Source organism: Manacus vitellinus, unplaced genomic scaffold, assembly GCF_001715985.3.
Source record: "Manacus vitellinus isolate BGI_N305 unplaced genomic scaffold, ASM171598v3 scaffold_17_pilon, whole genome shotgun sequence".
NCBI lineage: Eukaryota > Metazoa > Chordata > Aves > Passeriformes > Pipridae > Manacus > Manacus vitellinus.
This window is the reverse complement of record NW_021939256.1, coordinates 7,451,070-7,476,946: the sequence shown is the minus strand read 5'-3', so window position 1 is coordinate 7,476,946 and position 25,877 is coordinate 7,451,070. Positions and strand designations below refer to the sequence as shown.

General features: G+C 37.9%; 1 protein-coding gene across 1 annotated transcript in view; it reads right to left on the bottom strand.

The window, feature by feature from the left end:
• Positions 1 to 452: 452 nt before the first annotated feature.
• MOCOS (molybdenum cofactor sulfurase) overlaps positions 453 to 25,877 on the bottom strand; it is a 341,863-nt gene continuing 316,438 nt past the window's right edge. The window contains exons 12-17 of the mRNA XM_029958899.1: positions 21,999 to 22,080; positions 17,715 to 17,839; positions 17,004 to 17,109; positions 13,525 to 13,651; positions 11,152 to 11,256; positions 453 to 4,121 (exon numbers count right to left, since the gene is read on the bottom strand). Coding sequence (XP_029814759.1) covers positions 3,975 to 4,121; positions 11,152 to 11,256; positions 13,525 to 13,651; positions 17,004 to 17,109; positions 17,715 to 17,839; positions 21,999 to 22,080 — 692 coding nt within the window. The 3' untranslated portion in view covers positions 453 to 3,974. The remainder of the gene's footprint in view (positions 4,122 to 11,151; positions 11,257 to 13,524; positions 13,652 to 17,003; positions 17,110 to 17,714; positions 17,840 to 21,998; positions 22,081 to 25,877) is intronic.

The following is a 25,877-nucleotide window of genomic DNA, read 5'->3' as shown; positions in this document are numbered from 1 at the left end:
AGATTTCTACACACACCCACTCCTGTTTAGTCCCCAGTCTCACCTACTAGCTGACGAGTTAGGCAGGGGAGAAAAACAGTGTTGGATCCCTCCAGGCAAAGGAGACAGAAACAACCCTTCTCTTTTCTGACACTCTCTGTGAGAGTTCCAACCTCTGGATAACAGAGGCAGCTCCAACAGGGCTGACTGGACATATTTTAAAGGAAATTGGTGATTATTCATTTTGTGCAGGGCCTAGCTGAGTGTGCAGCTGATTGGCATGCTGGCCAAACAGACAGAGGCTGTCAGTGCAGTAGCTGGGGGAACACCTCACCTGTGAATCCCTGCAGCGATGAGACATCCCTTCAATCCTAAGCCACACACTCACTCTGTGAGCCTGCCAATGCCTCCAAGCAGAATTTAGCATCTCATGAGCTCAAAGGTCAGGAATGCAACCACCACCAGTAGACACATCAAGCACAACATATATTTTATTGGTTTCATTTCCAAGATAGTTAAAAACTAGATTGAAGATGAGTTGCATAACATAATCTCTACAATTTATGAGGAATAATCACATTTTTTAGGCAGTCCTTTATTTTGATTTGTGTATAATTTTGAGGGAAGGATGACCTAAAATTTTGGCCATACTTTGAAGGAAGCCATTGAAAGTACATAAATCATAAACTGTATCTGAAATATCTAAGTCATATCAGAGAACACAGAGCTCAGAAGCTTCTCCTAAAAATACTGATTTCTGTTTTGTGATTTCAGCCTCCTGGCTATTATTAGAGCTTGTAATCACTATTTTTGCCTTTAGATTTGAAAAGGAGATAAGTCCCACAGAGAATGTGTTTGAATAATTCATTGCAAGGAAATATGGATTTGGTTTTCAAATATATAGAGGATTTTCTACATACAGCACTCTGGAAATAGTGTATTAAGTACATTTATTATCCATAGAAGGCAAACATATATCCGCAATTAGTCCAAAGACTTAATTTTGCAGTAATTGGAGTATTTAGATGAAAGAACCTGCATTCATATGAAATCATCTTTTTTTCTATATACTTGGAAGGTTAAGAAATAAATCCATATAGAACATATAATCCTTCTATACAGTGTTTCAAAGTGTTTATGCCCTTTTTGTACCTGCACTACCTGGGGTTGCAGTATGTTAAATTTCTCCTTTCTTTGAAATTTATTTCACATGATGGGAGGGATGTTCTTTCTACAAACTTACAGTGCATGTCATTTAGAATTTACTCTTCCTATTTCAAGATTTTCCACTGAGTTTTGGCACTGAGAAGAATTTGTCTTCATTGATGGAAAGACATATCAATACTGGCAGGAACACTCCACTTACTAGAAGGGAAATATTATTCTTTGCTGAGATGAAAGATTCCTTATGTATCTTCCATCAATCTGAAGCATTGTGACATTTCCTATCACTGCACCACAAGAATGTTCCTTCTGGGAAATGCACAGTCTATACTAATGAGTATGTTCATACACCAGAGCAAATCTTTCTTTTCCTCCTATAAAATGGCAAAATTATTCTTAATCTAATATTACTAAGCTACAGCAGAGAGAATGTGTAATTGCCTGTAAATAATAGGTCAAAATGACCAAGCATGACATTTTTAAAGTTCAAATCCTCTCATCCGTAGTTATCATACATTGCATTACAGCTATTCACAAACAGTATTTGTCAAGCCACTGCGTGCCAAAGTGCCTGATTTTGTAGTAAATCAAATAACAAGTGAAACAGAGCTTGTTGAGGTTTGCTTTCAATTTCCTCTTCTAATTTCTGTGTCATTTTAAATAAATGGCATAGTGGTGAGGTGAAGAGGACAGAGTAAAGCACCAGAGATCACCTGAAGGTCAGCATACAACAGGTCTCTTCATATTAAATCTGTCAATGCTGAACTGGCTTTCTATCCAACAAGGCAATATTTTGCATAACAGAAAGGCAAAGAGTAAAACAGTTAAGACATTTAGATACCAGGGAACTGCTTTTCAACGTTCCAAAAAGCCCGCTCATTACAACCTCAAATAATTGACTATTAGACAGATAAAACTCCTGCTTTTCAAAGCAGACATCAAGGACCAGACCTTGGGCTCTGAAGTAGAAGGTACAACTCTGAAAATTGATCCTCAGTTTACATACATATGAAAAACCTCTCTCTTTCCATGTACTTTATGGCAGATGGCAAGAAACTGATAATGTCTCTTCTCATTTCCATTACAAAGCTCTACTGAGAGACTGTTCCAGCTCAAGTGAGTAAAACAAGTTCTTCAAAAGAACAAAAGAAAGAAGAAACCATTATATTAAAAAAAAAAGAGAGAGAAAGAAGAAGGACCATTTTTGAATTCTGATTTGTGCTTCCCTTTCCCCATTGTACGCTGCTCTGTGGTAGTTGTCACCCCCCTTTCAGAATGACTGTTTGACCAACTTTTTCACGAAGCCACCTGCCTCCCTCCAGGGATATGCTCGAACAACTCAAGGACTGTTTCAGCCAGAAGCAGTTTCACATAGCTGGAGCCAAAACTGCCCCAAGGAAGTTCTAAATCTTGGATGAGAGTTCTGAAGGTGCTTTTAATGCGGTCAAAATTTCACTTCCCAAATGGCAAGACCGCAGCCAATTTAGGAGAATTTTTTCTTCCAGAAGGACTTCCTGGAAGCACAAAATCATCCCATGGCTGGCTGGATGCATGCTGAGGGTCATAAAACAGTTGGCCTCAATGTGTTCAGGCTTACATTACTTTTTTTTTTTTTTTTTTTTTTTTACTTTCAATGTGAGTTTTTTTGCTCTGTGCCTTCTTTTATTTATTTTTTTAATTTTCATAATAATCAATATTCCAGACTAAGTCTTAGATTTCAGACATTTGCTCTCAGAAATCAGAAAGCATGAGTCTTATTTAAGAGCTTTCAAGAGTCTTCTAAAGAGGGCACTATCAAATGAACTAAGAGTAAGAAAAAAGAATACTTCGAGCTATTCATGATGGAGAAGCATCCAAACTTTTAAGAGTTCCCTTAAGTGGCCAGTAGAGACTGCTCAGGATAAACAAAGTTGGTATAGAAAATTACTGTTTTGGTTGAAAAATCTCTAATTAGAAATAATGTGTCAACATCCACAAATATGTAAGAAAACAAGAGTGGAGGGATCGTAGAATCACAGAATCATGGAATGGTTTGGGTTGGAAGGGAACTTAACAGATCATTTACCTCCCAGCCCCCTTCCAGGGGCAAGGACACAAAAAAAACCCCAGGGAAGTCATCACATAGAATAAATCACAAGGAAAAGGAACAAATGGAAATGAGAGAAATAAGTTGAGAACAAATGTATGGAATTCCTGCACCAGGAATGTGTTTTGCAAATGGCATCCTGAATCTTCATTGATCTTTGAGCCTTGTTGACATCCTCACACATCACTTCTGAAGGAGGAGACACAGGTTTCCCAATAATTCCCTCTTTTCCGGTGCTTTCATACTGTCTACACATCACCTTCAGCTTCATTTTTGAAAAGGTGAATGCACTGCTGCTCTCACGCCGCTCTCCCACTGTTCCTTCCCACCCACATTGTTTCTAAAATATGTCTTGCATCCTCTCTCCTCATTGTGGTTTTAACAAAGCAGCATAAGGAAGTAGTGTATTGTTGTATTTACTTTCCTTCACTGAGATGTGGCTTTCTGACAATGAAGCTGGGCTTGTTTTGGGAGTCATCCACCAGTAAAACTTGATCAAACCTGTTGCATCCTGAAGCAATTGTGCAAAACAGAGGCTGCTGTAACCTAATCACAAGCAAAAACATGTAGGTGAGCTGTAATTATCAAAAGTTTTGCCATCTGATAACATTTACAGCAAACAGAAATTAAAAGACTTAAACCAGAAGCAAATGAGTGGAAGTTTTTTCTTTTTTTTTTTTTTTAGAGTAACTGACTACTGACTTTTCCCTGAAGTTGCATAAACATTTTGTCTCCACCAGAGAATCTATCCTGAACATTTTTCTTCACTGGATGTTGGAGGCTGAATTTCTGTATTCTCCTTCAGCACTGGTAGTACTTGAGACCCAACTGATAAAATGTCTGAAAAGGATGAGTGCAAGGGCTGGTTCATCAGGTATATGCCGAAGTTTGTCTGAAAAAAGCAAAATATTTATTAAGATGCAACGCATGTTAGAGTAATCAGATCAATAGATGATCTCACAATCCAGATATGCTTAGAAGAACAATATTGCTTTAAGAATAAGGAGGTATGTACGATGTCCATGTAATTAAGAACATTCTTAACTCATTAACCATAATAGACTCATAAACAAAAGCTAAGTCCATGCTACTCAAGAAGAATACCTTAAGTAAGTGGATAAAGAATGTAGTATTTCATCATGAGCTCCACAGTATCATGTATGTAATTTACACTCACTCACAATCTAGTTATTTAATGACTGTTCTGGCTTCTTGACAAATACAGTTAATGCATTATCACAAGCAAAGGCTATGCAGCGCGAGAACGCACGTGTGTTCCAACAGCAAGGAAGTCTTGCATCTTCTACCATGAATGATTCGCTTTGTTAACAGAACTTTTTTCTGTCTAGCCTGTGTGAATTTCCCTTTATTTGTTTTTATGAATATTTTAGTACGTTTTACAGAAAATATTCAGAAAGTTTGTTTTATTAGGTCTCTTCTTATCTGTCGTTACCCACTATCTGTGAATACATCCTACATAAATATTAGAAATACTTAGAATGTGTCTTTGTGATACTGAGTAATAAAGAAAAGAAGAATAGAAAAACCACTTCACCCACTGACCACGCAACCCTCAGAGGCACCAAAAACCTGATCTGAGCGTCTGCACTCTTATGTGTGTTCTTGATCTGAAGCAGTTGAATGTTACACTTGTAGTTGTGTACAGCAAGGTGTGATCCGAAAATGTGACAAGAGACTGGTGTGGTTTTGTGGTTTTGTTTTCCAACAGCGGAGAATTTAGAAGTATGCAAGAAAAAGACTTTTCATCTCATGATAATATTTTCCAAAGGATTAGATAACAGTTAAGATAAAAAAAAAGTAAAGTAGGAAAGAAAGAAATGCTGAAGACCATGTTAAATAGATAACTGATTTTTAGACTTCAGAATGTCTTTGATCCTCAAACTGAGGACCTTGGAAACCCAATACTAATTTTCTTGTCCCTTTTTATGGGTTTCAATAAAAAGTATTTTGTTTTGCTAGACTACAGCCAAAATGTACACGTGTAAAATAAATAAATAAATAAGCAAATGAAATTATGTAAAAACAAAACTCTATTATCCTTCCTATTTCCTGATTACATTTACTACCACTGTTCAGATCGATGATGTTGAAATCGAGGGAATTACATTTAGAGCAGGTTTAGAAAAAAATACTAGGTAAAAGGAATTGAAATAAATTTAAAAAATAGTGTTAAGTGAATTTTATGGAACATATTTGAAAAACTAAATACAAAGGCACTATGTATTTTCCTGTTCTTCCACTGTATAATTAAATAAAGATACAGCTATAAGGTAACACAGAACAGATTTTAGTCTTTGAAGAATTAGCAAGAGGTAAGACTGAGACTTATGCCCAAGTAGAGAAAGATCTATCAAAAAATGCCCTCAGACTCTGAATTTGGGTCTTTCTGTTTCATTTCTAATCCTAAACATCAAAAAGAAAAACAGGCCCCAAGCTGAGGGTTTTTCAGTTACTTCTACTATTCCTTCATCTCACTGGCATGTCTCATATATAGGATATGAGTGGACCTATCAGACCTATCCTATTACCGACACTTTTTGGATACCAGTGATCATAATAGTGTCAACGCTTGGTGGACACAGGGTATATCCTTATGGTCAGTTTTCTGGTATTTAATGCTGAGGAATGACTGCAGCACAGTAAGATCCCAATCATCCAGCACAGTGACTGTTGGATTAACCATGAAGCTAAAATGGTAAGTTAGTTTCATTTAAATATTTAAGTATATAGTGTTATTTTTCCATTCTTGCTTTTCTCTTATTTGTTAACAAGCTGTGGGTTCTCTATTGGCATAAATGATGTGTTTCTCAGACTTGTAGTTAACCTGATTCACTTCTTGTACCCTAGTGCAAAAATGTCAGTTGCTATAATTCCGTTGTTTTAAAAAATCAGGCAATCATAAAACAAATATAGTAAAATTACTATTAGTTCATGCTACACTGCATTTCACAGAGGAAGGAATTTTATAACTCATGCATGGAAATCAACTTATTTGATACATGAGAAGTTTCTATTTATATTTACTGTATCATCATACTGATTTAACTTAAATTGAGAATAAAATAAATCTGGGCAGATTGTTCACTGTGGAGAACTTAATTTACCAATTTTTCTATTATTGTGAAAAATTATTTATTATTATTATTGTGAATAATAATTTTTAAATGCACAGAATTATTGAAGAAAAGGCATGTGTGGAACTGCTGAACTCTTTTTTTTTTTTTTTGGTGAATGTTCTTAAGACCAAAATTTAGCTTGTGATTACCAGAAGAGGATTCAACATCTTTTAAGTAAATTTCCTTGTTTTTTCAATAATTAAAAATAATGACTCAGCAGGTACTGATAACAGCAATAACACACACAACCCCCCCATCAAAAAAACACAAAAGCTGTGCATCTGCCACTTGAGCTCTGTTTCAAGAGAAAGATAAAATGCAGAAATCGGCCCTTCTCACATTTCACTGATGAAAAATGAAGCTTTCAGACTCAGAGATTACAACCTGCAGAGTTATTACAATGAAACTGCATAATCTCTCCCTGCTGCTCCTACCTTTCCCTGACTTCAAGAGCATTTTACTCTGCATATAATCTCCCCAGAACACACCAAGAACTGGGCAGGGAATGCTGGACTGTGAGCTCCGTGGCTTTATCTGCTCAGTATTCTGATGGCAGTAGAGACTCTTTCCATCACTGTTAAACTTCAAAGGGACAAAAAATGTAAAGCGTCTTGATTAGGAAAAAGCACAGCATTTCACTGCTGGGAGGAATAGAGAAAACATTCTTGCCAACAGTGAATCATATGATAGTCATCACACTCACTGAAAGGGGGAGCTATGAAGTGCTGTCATTCTTGCATGTTGTTTCACGTTCATTTACTGGATCAACAGCAGCATGCTCTGCTCAGATATTCACTGACAGAGAAATACCCTGGGTGCACTATCTCCTTCTGTAAGATAGAAACCTGAGGTGCTATATCTGACAAAGGCTGAGGTGAGATGTCTTTAAGCTACAGCTCCTGAAAAATCAGTTAACACAGACCAGAACTTGGTACAGATATACCCTGACAGAATGTGTAACAAGCACATAAATCATATTGTGTGCTAATACTTAGCTTTGGATGGATAAATTCTGGATTTTGCTCCCAGATGTAGCTCTCAGCTGCCATCTCCCAGTAGATAAATTTACCTGTTCAGGTTTGCTCACTTATTCATACAATAACGTAACCTCTTTCTCATGCAAAGGTTTGGGAGATGTAGTTATTAGAAGTGATTTTTTTTTTAATGTAAGGATGTTTTATTAGCTTTAGATTGACTTATTAGTGAAGCCTTACAAAACAGGAGAGCGGAAGTATTCACTTTCAACACGCTGACTTTTTATATTGGTAAAAAGGAAAATTTTTAAGTTGGTGGCCAAAAAACCTATATTGTTAAGTTGAAAATATCTGGACAGCAGAAAGTTTTCTTAAGGACTTATTTTCCTTTGCTCTACCTTAAATAAATGCATCTTCCAGTTCAGCCACCAATAAGAAAATACAGCTATATTATTTCAGAGGACTATTAATAACAACAATCACTGTTTTCAAATGTTCCAGATATTTGAAGGAAAAGCGTTGCATAGTTAAAGCCCTGCATTACTATGAAAATAATGATAATGATGCATAAGATATAAGTCATTTGCTATCCTTGCTAACATCTCAGTAAGCAATCCAAAGGCATGGTATCTAATTCTGCAGGATAAGAAACTCTCCCAAGGCACAATGAGATACATAAAGGACTATCAACAGCCCACTGGGAAAAAAAGAACCACAAGCCTTTTAGTGCATGAAGGCATGTGCAAACATAATGCAAACAATTTCCCTTGATGTACTGCTATCCATGCATTTAGACTGGGGCAGATTGCTAATGCAATTCCCTTTGCTACCTTGACTCCAATCCCACCTTATAGCACTGCTGAAAATCCACCCACAGGGCTTCTGCTATTGTTAGTGCTGAACTGCATCTGCAAATTCTCGAAGACAGGCAAGAATTCAGTGTTCTCCATTTTCCATCCATGTGTGTTTTGCATCAGGTGGTGAGGCACGTGAAACAGCATGTGGTTATTTTTATGCCATTTGCTTAATGTAGTTATCTAGTCTTTCCTAGTCTCCTGCAGTAACAGAGAGCACTCTGTCACACAAGGAGAACTTATTTTCCTTTTCATCAAAAATTACAGAAGGAATCCTTAATGAGTGTTTTTTCAGAAAGCAGAGCTCAAGTTCACTTTGTAGAGGTGTTTGCAACTTATTTCAAACAATGACATGAAAGGTTTCATAAAAAGCAACTGGCTAGGCTTCAGCACCGTGCTTTACATAGATCAGGAAACATGCAAATTGTCTCTGTGACTAGTTACAGTAGCTGGTTCTGACTTTCTGCTGCAATCCATCAATGCAAAGTTCCAATCTCTCAGCTTGGAGCAACAGGATCTCACAGTCTCAGAGGGATGGAGAAAAACATGATTTCAGAAATAAATATTGAACTACCTCTTACTAGCCTTACATTATTTATCTCATTATTGAAGTTCATTGGCGGTGCTGCTATGTGGGCTATGAGTTTGATAAATTTCAATGTATTTGTACAGGTTGGTGTTCTTGGAAAAAAAAACAAAACAAAATGGTAAATATTGACAGCTGGCTCAGTCTTGTATGTGCAGAATCTTTAATGTTTTGACAACCTTTCAAAAAGCTGGGAAGTTAGCTTAAATGTTATTTTGCTGCAATAGTTTTTTTTGTAGTTTGAATCAGATTATTGACAGATGGAAGCAAACACTGCTAAATTCCTGCACTGAATCTGCATCTGATAAAAAAAGAAAATGAAGTCTGTTAGATGCCTCCTTAGCAGAAAAGCACATCCTAGATACATGAATCACCAAAGCATTAGCTCTGCAATTTAACACAGTCACATGGTCTCAATGTTCTTTCTCTCTCCCCACTGCGAACTGTGAAAGTTTTGGATCAATGTTCTGCGCTAGGCCTGCTGAGCACGCTGAAAATGTCATAGTCCTCTGTCTGGTGCTGCTCACTGATAACCAGCTGGTGATCATCACCCCACAGATGGCTTGCAGCAGGGATGGGCTCTGAGGTCTTCTCAGACCAGTTCAGGCAAAAGTACCAGTTCAAACTATCTCTTTTAGCTGTCTGCTAATACAGTGAACTCAGCCTTATGCAGCGCAGGGCATGCTCACAGGATCCCATCTACCAGCAGCACTGAAGGCTGGGAAAAATTAAAAAAAGCTGAAGGTCTGTTTCTTTGCAGCGCGAATATTGCCGGGCTGCTGAGGGAAGCAGAGCTCTCCCCTGCGGTGATCAGCAGCGCTGTGCTCTGCCTCGCCTCGCCAGGCGGCTTTTATCCAGCGCCAGCTTGTTCTCAAGAGGCTGGATTGCTCTTTTTGCCTTGTCCTGTTTGAACGAGTTACTTGGTACTAGGAGTGCTTGTATCAAGAAAATCTTTGCATTGCTGAGTTAATCAGAATGAAAGAGGAGCTCATATTTGCTGAGGGAAACATGCAGAAGGTGTTTTGCCTGTCCTGAGAATCTGTATCCCAGGTAAGGTTTTGTAGCTATTGTCTCCCCGAATACAGAGTGCTTTCCCTCTACAGAGGATTTAAGTCATGATCCAGTAAAACCCATACGGGTAGAAAAAGTCCTCTGCATACCACACCCCACGTGGCAGCTGAGCAGTGTCCCTGCCCAGAGTGTCCAAATGTGCTCTGAAGTGTCCCAGATGTTCCAGCTGTGGCTTAGCATTACCCAGAGAGGGATGTTGTCCTCAGACTACCCACCATGGCACATGTACGGTGGTGATCTGGATACCAGAGCCTGCTGTGCAACTCTAGGTCACCTCAGGTCAGTGGGAAGCTGTGCCTAGACAGCCAGTCCTGCCTGCGTGCCTCTCCCCAGCTCACTGCACCAGGCGCTGGCTCTGAGGCGGAGCCAGAGGAGCTATTCACCAAGGATAACATTCAAGGAAAATGTAGCTCTTTGTTTGCTTAATGAGTCACTGAGACGAATCAATTTATTATTTTTTTTCCCCAAACATATAATGTACTATTTGTAAGTTGTTTGTGCATTGTTTGGGTGAATGATTTTCAACCTATTTGTTATTGCTTTGCTCCAGTGCTGTGCCCAGTCTCTGGTGTTTGGTGGGTACTGGTGAGACTCCCGAGCCCTGACTGGTTGAGGAACTTTTACAACACAAGCTTAAAGAACAGGAAGCAATCAATTTTGAATAACAATTTTCAGCTAAATAAATACTTCTGAGGAGATTTGTGAAGCTTTTGGGATGTCGAACCATCTAGCTATCATCTGAGCACTCTCAGTTCGAAGAAGCAACACAAACTTAGGAAGCAGAAGGACTCCAAATGAACTTCTGTATTTCACACTAACTCTCCAGTCACTTTCTTACATAATTATTCTCCACTTTGACTACATTTATATCTGCTCTGTTTTTCCTGTTAACTTGTTTCTCATGGTAAGAATAAAGTTTAGCCTTACAAGCCAACTGTATAATTTCAAACACTTTCAGATTTTTCTGCATATTTCTTTTCTTAGAAGATATCAGTGCATCAGCTTCTGTTTTTAAGACCAAAATAAACACATTGTAAGGAGGTACATACTGAATAAAACAAGCACAGTTAAAAATAATGCATATTAATAGTCCCTTTCTGAATAAAAATGTGTGAGCATTTTATGGAAATAAACCAGGTCATATTTGGGTTGTAAGTGCATCCTCTTTTTACAGAAAAAACAAACGGTAACCATTAGCACAACAACTTAACTGTGAATATTCTCTCAGTAAATATTTCATTACGCATGCCATGAAGTCACTACATCTTTCATTATAGCCATTTTGAAGTACTGTACTGACCTTTCTGCCTCTGGCAGCAGACAGAGACTGCAGAATTTCTTTGTTTCGTTCCCCAGACTGTTGATCAATGCAGATTATTTGACATCTGCTACATGGACCCACAACCTGAAATTTTTGTTAAAGAAAGTTCATGGCTGTATATCAAAGCAGTACGACATTGAACAGTACAAGCTTCTGACCATCATAATATCTTAAATGCATACCTTTTGCATACCTGTCCTGTGGGCTTTTTATGCTTTCATTATGTAAAAGATCAGGCCTGTTCATGTAAGGTAGTAGGCACATTTTCAAAGGGTCTACTTGCAAAAATCTCACTGAATTTTTAATTGACTTTTTTCTGTTTTTAAGGAAAACTTTCCCAGAGACAGAATCTGAGAAATACTAGACATTTACATGTTTGTATTTCCTGATGGCTTCACTTCATCTCCAGGGCTGTTCATCCAAAGGAGAGCTGAATACAGTATTAAGCTAGTGCCTCAGGATTTTCTTGGGACTGTTTTAGTGCAGCTGAGATGCACAATATTTTTCTTATATGTATGGTGCTTGCAGATAATCCGAATGTAAAATGTGAATTTTCATCAGTTTACATAAACAGAAGTAATAATGGATTGATCCTCCATCATGTATTACATGTGATGTTAGCATCCATATGTAATCATTCTTAAAGTTAATTGTTGTTTGAACTAAGATATGCTTTTAGGGTTAAAAAAAAAGGAAACCTGCAACAAAGTTCTTAATAAGGCGTTAAAATGAAGAAGGATGACATATTGCACTTTCACTTAACATTGCATTCCTAACGTTAGCAAAGCTGTACATTATAGAAACTCTTACAGTATTCTAGTATACAGATTCTATTTTTGTAAAATGTGTCATAAATTTCAAATAGGGTAAATAAGATACTTCGGTTTTTTGAGATGCATCTAGAACTGCTTGTACAACTCTTCAGTGTAATCATCAAAACCGTACATCAGCTTTTTTTCAGAAACTTATTTTCCACAGCCTTATTTTTTTTATTAAAAGAGCAACAAGGCAGAGAAGGAAATATTTTTCCCTGCTTTGCTTTGCTCAACAGCTTCTTTACCATTTTCCTCACATCAAGGAGCATTAGCATAATTTCTACTGCTACTACATAAGTATCTAAACAAGGACCTAGCAGAGACAGGAAAAGACAATACAAGTTCCATAAGCCTTTCTATTTTTGGCTTGTGTTCCTGAAGTGTATCAATGCCAGAAACAGGAATGCCTTTTTATTTTGCAGTTTTACAGTAACTTCTCAACAGGATCCCCAGCAGAGCTCCCTAGTGTAACTCTAGCCTCGAACAAGCTATACACCAAGGATTTTGTCCTTTTTGTTCCTCATCTCCTACTTATAGGAATTTTTCCTCAATTTTCTGTAACTCATCTTACAGCTTACTGATCAAAGTATACATAAAAAGAGAGCAGATCAGCCATGCTTTCCATCCCTGCTCAAAAAATTTCTTACAGTATGCTGATCAGAAATAAATAGGAGTGATGTCTGTCACAGCTTCTAGATTTGACCTTGGCACTTCTGTAATTCACACCTTAATTATCATCTCTAAGAAAACAATGAATAAGCCACTTCTTTCATTTTGGGCAATGACTCTTCAAATACACATTTCACATCTCAGGGCCAGACAAATTCAACAGAATATGTAATACATATGTAATACATGTGTACATCATTCCCTTAAGTTTCATGTGTAGCTTCTACAGATTTTTTGTTAAAAGGTTTTCTGAAGAGAATGCATTTGCAAACAAGTCTGACTCTTCAGCATTCTCCTCACGGTACAAAGCACATTGTGTTGTTAGATACAATATAAAGTACAACATGCCAAAAAACCCTACCAGGCTAGAATTAGAAACATTCTTTTAACGGGGCTTAAGGCAAGATGTAGACAACAGAGGGCAATAGACCATGAGTGTTCACTTGAATTCATGTCCAGTCTTTTGGCAATAAGTTGCTTGATGTGCTTGAGGTTGCATTTGGACTACTGTGCTTAGCAGCAACCAGTATTCTCTCATGACATGCTGGCTAACTATTTGCTGCAAACTCTACCTCAAAATAGCGATTATTATTCAGTTTAGATGGACAGAGGTGGGAAATGTTATGAATTATGAAATTTAAAAAAAAAGGTGTTGAGAAATACGTCAAAATCTCTCAATTGTATTGAATTATGTTTGTCACAGGTCGCATCACGTTAGTTGTTTTTTTTTTCACACACTTCATAAATTTCATCTGTGCAACCCATGCTGCCCATGTTTCAGTCAAAGCCTTGCAAAAATTAGTCAGTCTCCAGGGGTCAAAATACTTTGTGATAGACTGGGACAAGGACAAGACAAAAAATTTCACACCTGGAATTGCAGGGCACCTATTGAAATTTCAGCCCACTCTTCTTCCTCAAAGGACTCTGGTGCACTGACGACAATGTTGGCACGGAAGCGCTGGATTAATTCCTCTATTTCCAACGGCTTTTCCAATCTGTCTCATGGAGTTGACAAAGAAAAAATAAGATATGTTAACTATTTCTGTATAGATGTGTTGTAAGAATGAAGTGCCTCATACGATTAAGTAAACACTTCTCCAGAATAATCTGGCCTGTTTCATTACAAAGGCTATGGAAATGGCACAAGGTGTTTAACTATAACTTTTAATCTTTGATCTATGATATGTAACCCTCTAGGTGGCTTTTTCAGAGGTGTAACCTGGAACTGCAGGTATGAAAGCATACAGACAGGTGACTGTGAACAATGCTTATGAGAAAATTCCTCATTAATTATCATAGGTAAGGATAATGGTAACAAATGAAAAGATCTTTTGAGTTAGCAATCATTTGACTTGTTAATTGTTCCTAGAAATAGAAGCTTCTAGAATAGAAGGCAAATAGAAATTTATTCTACACATGCTGCAATGGCAAAAGGGACAAAACCAGCAATTGCTGAAGGTAAGAAAGGCCGGTAAAGTCATTTTATGACAGAATATATCCCTTATATTATTATTATTATTATTATTATTATTATTATTATTATTATTATTATTATTATTATTATTTGCCTTGGGATGCAGCATATTGCACCAAAGGATAGATGTTAAAAAAAAAAAATTAATCTCTGTGTAGTGATATTTCTGCCTCTTTACAAGCATTTGAACTGCCAGAGTGTTGATTTGTGTCAGTGTGGAGAACATATATGAGACAGACAGAGCAGAGGACTGCATACAAATATCAGAAATCTGGCTGCATCTTTGAATTGTCATTCATTTTTCTTCTACAGGAGAATTTGACCAGTACCAGGGAAAAAAGACAGCCCTAAAATTGCAAGAGTTCTTTCAATGCCATCGTTAGTGGAGTAGAACATTTCTTTTTGCATTATGTATTAAGGACATGAACAATTTTTGATACCCCATCAGCTGTAGTTTGACAACTTTTGGGCTCTAGAAGTGTGGAAGGTAGGAATGTATTTTTTAAAATATAAGTGCCTGCCACTCCAGCCTGTACTAGTGTGGTCATCAAAAACCCCAGTAACCTCAGAGCTGGGCCTACAGTGTCCTAAGCCAGCCGACGAAAATTGCTTCTAACTTCTACTAATCCCCTGCTGCTGAACTCAAAGACTGCAATGCCCCTATTCTTAGTCTCGTTGCCTTCAACCTGCTCAGGTTCACTGCCAGAATACCTCACCTCTCTTGCACCTCCCTCCACCCCTCAGAACTGCTTACAATTACTCAGCAACATGTATCTGAGTAAATTCCTATTATTTCTTCTCCCTCAAAGTAGGCATTAGTTGGATGCAGTGACAGGCACCTTCATCCTTCAGATCTCAACAAGGATATGCTTTGAAAATCAGTGTAATTTGCCGAAGTCAGTCTAAGTACTTTGGACTTTTCACGGCAATGGGCTCTGCAATGAAGAATGCACTAGCTATATTTAACAGGCAAACTTTAAAATAAATATGTATATCTTCTAACAAGAACATTTGAGGATTAGGCCAGGCCATGGGGATTTTCATGGAGGTGATCAGTAAATGAAACACCAGAGAGACTACTGTCTGCATGTACGTGTAACTCTCCAACAGTATGATACGTTCTAATTTTTAATTGAATTGCTGTTTCTGTTTTAGGTCACCTCTCCAGAGCCAAGTGCAAACTGGAAGATTCATTTTTACTTATGGAAGATACAAAGAGAAATTATGAAAACTTATTTGGAAATTGAAATGGTTTTACAAAAATTAGCAACTTTCCAATGAACAAAAACAAACCCACATGCTGAGAAGCTAAATAATACTTTCCACAAAACCTCTGACTTTTAATGAAGACCCATATGTGCAGATTCTTGAAAGTACATTGCCCAGTTCAGTATTTGGAAACCTTATACATTATGATTTAATAGCAGTTGCAGAATGAGGATGCTGCATATCTGAATTCATTTCTCCAGCACCCTGAGAATGGCAAAAGAGGCAGGAGATTTCCAACTTCTGCTGCAGAGCAGGAAGTAAGATGCATCTCAGTCACTATGGCAGCTCTAGTCACATCTGGAGTGTCCTTTGAAGAAAAGGAGATTACAAGCCTAGTGGTACTGGAAGATATTAGGTGTAAAATCAGTGGATCATCTGACATTGCATGTTTTACCAAAGTTCCTTGTACTCCTTCGTCCTCACTTGCTGTTCCTTACTCTTCATCTTTGCACTCAAATCTCACATCTGGAAGGTTCCTCACTGAGTCTCACAATGGTAAAAGTCCAGTCTGAGTAAGGTATGACTGTAAGAAGTGTCCTCTCAAGTAGGTGTAACCCAGCCAGCCAAGAGTTAAAAGAAGGCAGTAACTCTCACTGGGCAAGGGTAGTCAAAATGCTGAGAGATGGACAGATTCAAACCTTTCCCACACATTTTTCCCCACAATATTCTAAAATTGTCCAACTGTCTTCTCCCAAAGTAGGAAAACCCTCAGACCTCCAGTGGTCTGTACTGATGCTTCATTCAGTCAGTGAAGATACTGAAGATACACACATATCCTCCTACAGATATTCCTTTTCTACTCATAGCAGAAACTTCAATGCAGGGGGCATGTTTGGTGGGTGACTAAGAGGAGGTAGGATGGCTCCAAGAAGAGGCAGGGAAGTTTTGTGAGACAGGAAAAGAGGACTCAGAGACAAATTCCGAGGCTGTGGGATGCACAGCTATGATAGAGGCCTTGAGGGAAGATTTTCTGTAGAATTTGAACCTGTCTTAGTTATATTCAAGAAACAACAATTTCCTATTGTCATTGTGTGAAAATTTGGTTGGTAATGGGTTTGCTGTCTTTCAACTGTGGGCTGACGGTGTTTCATTTGCTGCTTCTGTCTCCCACTTTTGTATAAGTAATATCAAATTCAATTAATTTCAATTCCAGTCCTGAAAGTAGTTTTAAAGTATTTCTGTTGTGCATGTTTACTCTAAATCCTAATCATTCCCATAGGAAAGAAATAGTTTAGCCAGTAGTAAGATCTTGTATTTTTACCTGCCAGTTTTTTTATGCTGAGAAAACCTATTTATCCTTGTTCTTCTGACAAATAGAAACTGGCTGGTTCCAAATAATCTCTTGCCACCAAATCATTTGACAAAAATTTCATTAAAGTTTTCCTAAAGATGACTGGTAGACAGATTATGTTCATGGATTTAATCCAAATTTTCAGAAGTCATAGAAGAATTAGTAAATATAGACGTTTCATAGCTGTATATTTGTTGACCACTGAAATGTAACTATTCATAAATTTCCACATAAAACAGCTATATTGGCATCTTATGAAAAGATTCTGGAATCCTACATCACTAAGAGATATTTGGAGACAGAAGGCTCTTACCTTGCAGAAATGTGTTCTTTCAGCTGCAGAATGCTTGCCACGTTTATCAGGAGGTATTGCGCTTCATTCACGAGAGAGAGTGAGATGTTTTTAGCAGATGAAAGACCTAAAAAAATCAATCCAACATTCTAAAATGACCATTAAAATTAGTAATTTCACCTCATCTTTCCTTTGACCTTACTTATTCTCATTAAAAATTTATTCATTGGTTCCAGATACTAAGGAAATACTCCAAGAATCTCCTTAAACCTGTAAATGATAATGATGCAATATATTTAGAAACTGACACAGAGCTGAGATTTTACCAAATTTGTAAAACAATTTACAAGAGCAATATCTGTGTATTTTCGATGCTCTTTCATTTCAATCGTCTTTCAATTATTTTTATAACGAAATTTAGTCTCTCCAAAAATTACTTGATTCTTAGATTTTTCATGATCACTTTTCAAAATGATCATCGAGTTTCCAGACAAAATCATGGTCATGATGATTACCACCCCCACTGCCCCCAGACTGGTGTATCTGTACATTTTCACCAAATTTAAGAAGTAGAAGGGCAGCAAAAAGTCAGTTTTGGTATAAATGTACCTACTAGATCAATAGTGGATGACTCTTTCAGCCTTTATCAAGGTAGTTATATACTCAGTAGGAAGTCCATGAGCCTGATGTTTGCATGAGGAATCACAAATATTTTTAAGAATGACAACATACCTTTTGTATTTTTCTGATGTGACTTGCTTTTCATGTCTGAACTTTGTCTTATCAAGCGACATGGACGACCAAGAAACATAGAGAACCAACCAGCAATTCTTTCTCCACAGTCATATGTTTTTACCCTATCATAAGAAAAGGGGAACTTCAAATTGGATTGCCCAAACATTAATTTGTAAAACAGAAGGCAAATGGAAAAGATGTTTATTCTGCTTCTTTCAATACAAAATACAGAATCCATATGGTCTGATGAGTGTCTGATGTGAAGTTACTCTTGAAGTTAACATTCACGAGATCTAATTTAGTTTTATACAGAAAATTACTATGGAATAAAGGATTAAATAAGGATAAAGTACAAGACACTGACTCTGAAGTACAGGAAGTGGTAGCCCATATAACAACATTACAATACAGTACTATGAAAAAGTCACACTCTAGTCTGTGCTTTTTACTAAAACAGGGAGGAGTGATCTGAGGTGAATTTAAGATTGTCCCTCTGTATGTAATTTTTAATGATCACATCAGGTACAATGATGTCACTTCCCTAATTTAATTCATGCCAGTACAGACATTCCACTCTAAAACATGGCTCCACTTACAGAGCCCATGTATTTCTCTGTCTAAAGATGATTTACATTACTTGTAAAATGTTTAGTGAGTTATGCAAGCTAGCAACAAAATTGCCTTCTTTATCTGGATGCAAGCTTTCCTAGAGGGATTTTGAGATCACCTCTCTCAGTCCAAGGAGGCCACGGATCAGACATTGGGAAGTGATCCTATTTGACATTAGATTCCTCAGCCTTGAGTAAACTTACTGTCAATCTTCCAAAATCCAGGTATCTAGTTTAAGTCAGTTGTCTGGGTTCCTCCCACGGATAATGGAAAGAAGTAAGTAGTTCCCATTTATATTAGATCTTAGGATGGGATGACTCACTGTGGGAGTATTCAACTCTCTCTACTGACTACAAAAGGAGGTTTGACTGATACTGAACTTTAAAATTGCATAGGCAGGTAAGAGGGATGCAAATTCTAATGCTGATCTAGGGAGGAAGCTTGTAGCAAGGAAAGAGAAGTAGCTGTGGTCCTATGCTCACCTTGTTGTCCTATCCAGCCAAAGAAGTTAATCTGCATGGAGACCATCTGCTCTGTGAAACAAGTAAACAGCTACTCACAGCAAAAGATGCTAAGCCCAGGATTGAGAGAGGAAGTAGCTTGGCTTTACAAAATGCTTTGTAGGGTTCAACTGAATTACACTGGTAGAAAGCCAGCACAAGTGAAATCAAAGAGATTTTATAATCCTGCAGGGATCACGTATCTCTTCAGAACTTGTTCTGAATTTTGAATTATGGTGTAGCTTTGTATTCCTCTCCCCACTCTGAGACTGGACAGATGTCAACCACAGCTGCATCTAGCCAGTGATGTCCAAGAATGGAAATGGTACTCTGATACTATGAGATATAGGGACTGTGTCAAGAAAGAGGCCAAAAGGTGAATGTTCATATGAGATTTCACAGTCTGAATTGAGTGGTTCTTGTGTCCTTGCCAGTCACTGTGCTAGGGAGAAGGCTGCTAACGAGAAGACATGAATGTTCCATGGTAACAGTACAAGTGGAAAAAAATCCCCAAATATTTTTTCTCACCCTAAAAGAGGTGCTAGGGGTGTTTAAAATATCCCCTGAGCCAATTGCCCCTAGTAGCCTGTTGAGGATTAATACTGTATAAATCAGGAACATAATTTTGCCCTCTATTTGTATACTTACTATTTTGAGTCACTGTGGCTGAGTTAGACTCACACCATTCTTGGTTTTTCATCAAATGTCATTGTGTAATTTCTGTATCCCAAGACTCCTGTGTTTTCAAATTGCTTTCCCTTATTGTCAGACCATTTTTTGAGCATGTACCATCATCTCTTCAAGGTCTTAGTCAAAGTCATGCTGTTGTAGCTCAATTCTACTTGTTTTCTGCTTGTGTTTATTTTGCAGAGTATAACTTTACATCTGTCAGCATTACATTTCATTTGGCACATGTCAGGCAATTTATAAAGGAGGGTCTATTTCTCTCAGATTTTACTTGCTCTTTGCCTTGAGTTCCCCACTCATCTTTCTATTATGTCATTTAGTTTCAATGCGTTACAACTGGTCCCTCTAGCAGGGTAATTTACAGAACAAGAAACAAGGACAGATGAAGTCTGAATATTGATCCCAAGGGATATAATACACACAACGGGCTCAGTTCACCTTGTTCTTAACTACACCTTTGTCTTCTACTGCTCATACCCTTCCCTATCTCTTTGATATTCCAGCCTGTCAGAGAGGGTTGTGTAACTATTTCAGTAGAGTAGTAACCTTGAGCATTTAGGGTTTCTGCAGCATCAATAATCTTAAAAACACTAGCTTCTACTTGCATCTGTCCACTGTTAGATATTATACCAGAAAGCCATGTCCCTCTGATGTATCACCTGCTGATGGACAACCCCTGCTGAGACTAACACTGATGAACTGCTTCAGAAGGGAAATTTGGGCTCATTAAACTTTAGTGGCTGCTGTAAAATTACACTTCCTCACATGACCGCTTGCAGATTCTACATCACGTACTTTTCTCAGGTATCTCAATCTAAACTCACAGTAAGCTTACAGAACCAGATGACATCATAGCATCAGAGTGCAGAATTAATAAATGGAAAATGCCCTCACTAGGGGTTTCTTTTGAATAGAAGCCTTTTAACAAAGACTTTTAGTCCCACTACTCACCTCAGACACTTTGCAGAAAAGACCCCAGATCACAAATCGCCTCTTGTCCTACTGCAAAGCACTGCTTTTCTCATTTTTTTTGGCCCTGGAGGCTCCCCTGCTGAAACACTGGAACCTGTCACCAAGTACTGTTGGATCTCTGAGGAGTTTCAGAGCCTCATCAATGTTGTCCACTCATTCTCCCTTACTTCCTGTTTATTTATTTGCTAATCATAGTCCAGTCTCTGCAATTTGCCTTGCATATCCACTTTCTTTATCCCTCTGTCCTTTTCTTCCTCTTCAGAACTCTAAGCAGTTTTCCATGAAAATTTCCAATTTGATACAATAAAAATGACACAGTCAGTTACATGAAACAGAAGCTACAATAAATAGAATGGCAGCAAATTTTATGCACACAAAGAGAGAGAGAACCTAGGCTATTTTACAGCCAGTAATAGATGGGCTTACCATGGGGAGGCTAGGGATGAGTCAACACTAAGGGAAGTGGGACAGATGGTTAAAACAAATGACTCTTGGGTGAATTCCACTACCTGAGGAAAATACATTTCTGAGAAAAAGATCCTCTTTATCATCTGAATAGTTAGTAAAGAAGGAGAAGATAATTTTCTGCATGGCTCCATGGGGAAAATGCCAGGTCTTCTGCTGGTTTGTTTATGTGTTACTCTCAGAGAAGCAAATGTAGAGGGTTAGAAAGAATTAGTATATCTTGGTTAAAGGAAGACATAAATCTTTAAGTGGTTCTTTAAGTGGCTCTTTTAGTTTGAGTTACCAAGAGGCTCGTTGAAAAGAAACATAGTAGATAATGCAAATGTAGGTTAGGAGGGCACTTGATACACTGCCACTCAGAAAACATAATGAGATCGGGGGAAGTTCTTACAAAATGTGATGGATAAACACTTAAGTTCACTGGTAGGAAATAAACTTATTCATAATGCTATATTTCAGTGCAGTGCTATGTCTCTTGAATAGAATTAATGTTCTCTAACATACACATCTGCAATCATCCCAGGATTGTTAAGGGAACACTGATCAATATGGGTGGTCAAAAAAATTAAAAAGGGTTGTAAATATGGAAAGTTGTTTATAACTTCAGAAGGTTCTAGCAATTCTGAATCCATGTAGCATGAAATGGGCAAAGTTGCCAACATCATTACTATTGAATGAGGGAACTGAATTCAAGTCCTGTTGAGACCCTCAGTTGGCATTTGGAAGTAACTGGGGACACCTCCTTTTCTCATGCTTGGAGCAAGTGAAAAAAAAAAGATTTCCCTCATTCAAGTGAATACTAAGTCAGTTTATTGTACCACCCTTCTTCCCCTTTTCAATTTTTAATATTTTTCACTGTTTTCTATCAGACATGCTGGGCATGCCAAATTACCTGTTTAAATGTCTTCTCATAGTCCACTAAGACATTCATTGCTTTCCACTTCTCTGCCTCTTTTTTAAGGACTTCTGCCTCTGTGTGTTCATCTGTTCATATCCTGAGTGTCACTACAGTGCTTTTCAGCTTCAATACCTCTCTGTTCTCACTCACCTGTGTGAACAGACTTTACTCTCACAAACCACAGCCTCCTTTTCAGTATTGTCTTCTAGTGATACAGATACTGGGTCCATGCCTAGATGGGCAGAGAACAAATCATATTTAAATAAAACTTTTGTGAAAACTTGTAGGGTCATGAAAAAAATTCTTATTTTTGTCCCTGCTCACAATCACAGCAGCTTCACAAACAGCAAATCAAAAAATCTTTTTTTTTTTTTTTTTTTTTTGCCAGAATTATATTCTCTGCCTGCAGGTGGCTCCAAATGATAAAGCAAAGTGTAAAGGCTGCAGATGACCTTGGTACTCAAAGCATATTAAGGAATATACAATTTCAGCTTTGAGTAAATTCATTCTCTGTTTATCTCTGGCAACAAAACTGGCACAGAATTACTACCTCAGCTACAGATTCTGTTGAAAGGATGAGTTTTCACTGTTTTGGACCCTCTAGCAAGTCAGGAGATTACATTAAACACTGATGGGTTGGGGGTTTTTTGGAGTAGTGGGATTGAGTGATCCGAAAGATGAAAGATGGAGGAAGGGGGAAGAGAAAAAAGCAGCACCGTCTGTTCAAGGAAAGAAATATAACGTGCCATAAAACTACAGTAATTTAAAAACAAAATGTATGGAAACTGCTAATTAGAGAATTATTCCAATCTATTTATCTCCAAGTTTAAACCAGCTGAGAAATCCCTAGTAATGGTCTACATTAACAACTTCTTCCATATTTTTCTTATCTTGAACAAAATGAGCCAAAGAGATGGAAAGGGTACTGTAGAAGCAAAAAGAAAAACTGTACTATTTTTCTCTCTTAATTGAAAACAATAATCTTAAATAAAGAACAAAGGGTTTTACTGTGTGGTTGCAATGAATCCAGCTTTTCCATTATACTGCAACATATACCAGCAAAGACTCTGATCCCCATTTCCCAGCATTATAACAGCATGTTTTGTTTTTACTTACTTCTTCCTGTTTACACTATTGTAAAACAAATAAGAATCAAGCCCTACCAGCTCTGTAATTTTGTGAAATCAAGTTGTTTTATTTTCTTCTGAAGAGTAATGAAACATAGTTCAGATTCACTATAACCCAACTATCAGCTTTGTACCATGCATGTTTTGCAAAAGAGAAAGCAGTCTACTTTTTTAGTTAATGATAATATACTTCATAAGTGAAGACAGAGGGGGAAAAGTTAGGTTCACTCTAGAAAATAATACATGTAATAAATGCTTTGAACTAGCCTGCAACAACCCGAAAAAGATGCCAATGTTATTATTTTATTGACTAGAATTAATGCTCTTGGATTTTGAAACAATTAAACATTATTATTCCTTTCAAATGATTCTAATCCCATTCAAACTGGAAAAGATGAATTTGAAAGGTTCCATCCTGTATGAACCCTTAGCTGTTATATCTTTTAAAAGTAGTTTCTAAAAAAGGCATACTCACAAAATTTCTTAAAACAGAATTTCAGGGCTTTAAAAAGACTTGTTTTCATACACCAGCAAGTGTGTTACATTTTTATTGAACAGTACACATTTTACAGTGATGTTTAGGTCAGTTAAACATTGTTAATTACAATTTTATTCTATCTTAAGGCAAAAAAAATAAAGTAGAATATTGCCAGTTAGTAAAATGTAAAAGCTGTCATTCTCCATGGTCATTTGCTTGATAATAAAATTCACAGATGTGTTCACAGTATTAATACAAAAAATATTCTTATCTTTATAGCTCCTATTTTCAGTCAATGAGAAAAATTAGAAGTGTGTTATTTCAATAGACTGAAATATAAACTATTAATGTATATTCTTTCATCAGTGTATGCACTTAATTCCCATTGTTTTTATTGGCAGTAACACACGACTATTTGAAGGCACAATAAACTCCACAAAGTGTAATTAGTTGCTCAGTTTTGCTAGCATCTTTCTACTTCAATATTGTAAAGGGCCTCCTCAACACTCAAAATTTCTCCCACTATGCAGTGGCAAACTAAGGCCCAACATGCCAGAGTAATGCTGATTGTCAGCCAAAATGGGAAGAGAGAAATTAGTCTTTTACACTAATGCATTCTCAGTCAAATTCTGTTTGGCTGACTTTTGTGTAGGTCAAGAAGAAACCCAGTGTAATTTGTGCCCCCATGTATTTGATGGAGCAGGACAAGAAGATTTCCCTTGATTCCCACTCAAGTAATACGACTTCTGGAAATAAAGGCACTTTTCTGGTCACCTTTAAGTTGCTGGGAGCTAAACACTAACAACTTCAGTTGAGATACAAGAAGTTGTTTTTCTCCACAGGGGCTGACTTAGAGTTAGGTACACTGATTTCCTCTAAATGGGTTCTGTTGCAGCAAGGGTTTGTTACACTCTTCACATAAAAAAATAGGAAATGACTGTTAAGAACCACATAACCTAAGAAAATAAGTCTGACAAAATTAACAAATTCAGGTTCTCAAAACTAAAATCTCACTCTCTCCGCTGACGAAAAGTACAGCCAGTGAGAGACTAGGCACAAACCCTTTCTCTCTCTGTGCTCTCACCCTCTTCCAAGGAATCAGGGAGTTCCCCAGCTGCCATGCTAGCCAAGTAGTTTTGCAGGCATGCCAGGGAAAGGTCCTAAGCCTCCAGGCAGTTTTGGCCTTGTGTAGAGCCTCACTCTGCTGTTCTTGCTACTCACAGTGGTGGCAGGATTGCACAGCAGGGCCAGTTAGACAGCCAGGCTGCTCATCCAAGTCTCCTTGTCAGATGGGCTACACCGAAGCCCAACATGCAAGGGTTAAAGAAAGAACCTGAAATGGTGTCTCAGCACATAGAGGATTCAGCAAAAGGTATTAAAGTAGCTACTGTCACACTAAATCATGCTGACAATTTTATTTTCTTGGACAGAGAAGACAGATAATATTAAACCATATTGAAATAAAATAGCCATAAACAAATTTTCCACTAATGAAAAGTTCTAGAGGAAGAGGAAAGCATGTGCCTGGAGGGGGAGAGAGAACAGACTCATTATGTTTTAAAAGTGGCACAGATAAAGTCTTCACCATAATCTAACAGTGTAACAGCAAAATGTGTTTAAAAAAGGCCCCGGCTACATGGGATTTGCCCCACTCGTCTTTAGGCACTTACCAGAGGCACCTATTCCAGCAGCACAGTTGCCTAAGGCTCTGACTGTTGGAGAGAGACACCTCCAGACAGCAAAGCACGCTCTAGATGGAGATCTGTGCCAGAGCCTGCTCGCACAAAGAGAAAAGCGCAGATGACAGCAGCGAAACTGGCAGAGAAAACAGAGTCATTACAGCCTCCTTGCAGAGGAGCAGGAGGGAGGCAGCTGGCTTGGCTGCAGTTGTCACCCAGTCAGCTGGGAGCCTCTGGGTTTTCACATTCGCTGGAGTAAGGGGATTCAGTAAATGAGAAGAACAGAGAAACTCCGCATGGGGACTGTGAGGGCAGGGGGAGGAGAGATGGAGGAAACAAAACTCATCTTGGAAAGATGCATGCTGCTGTAGCTGAGGAAAGGCAGTTTGGGTGGGAGGCATTCCATGGGAGAAATAACTCACAAAGCAGCCAATCTGGAAGAGACTGGAGGTGGCTGTTAGTCAGCAGGCTAAGTGCTACAAATCTGAACTAAAATTAGCCACTGACACAGGCCAGTAAAGGCTCTGAGCTGCAAAACACCCAGGCTGGCTCAACCGAGTTCTACTGTTCCCTGCCACATGGATCACTGCTCCAGCTTCACATGCAGTGTTCAGCCTCAGGTCCTAAATTAGCAACAAACTACTGACAGGTTGATGACAGTGGTGACAAAAGCAGTAGTGATTAACATGTGATTTTCAAGGAAAGAGTCAACTTATTAAATTAAACTTGTCTGTCATGAAATTAT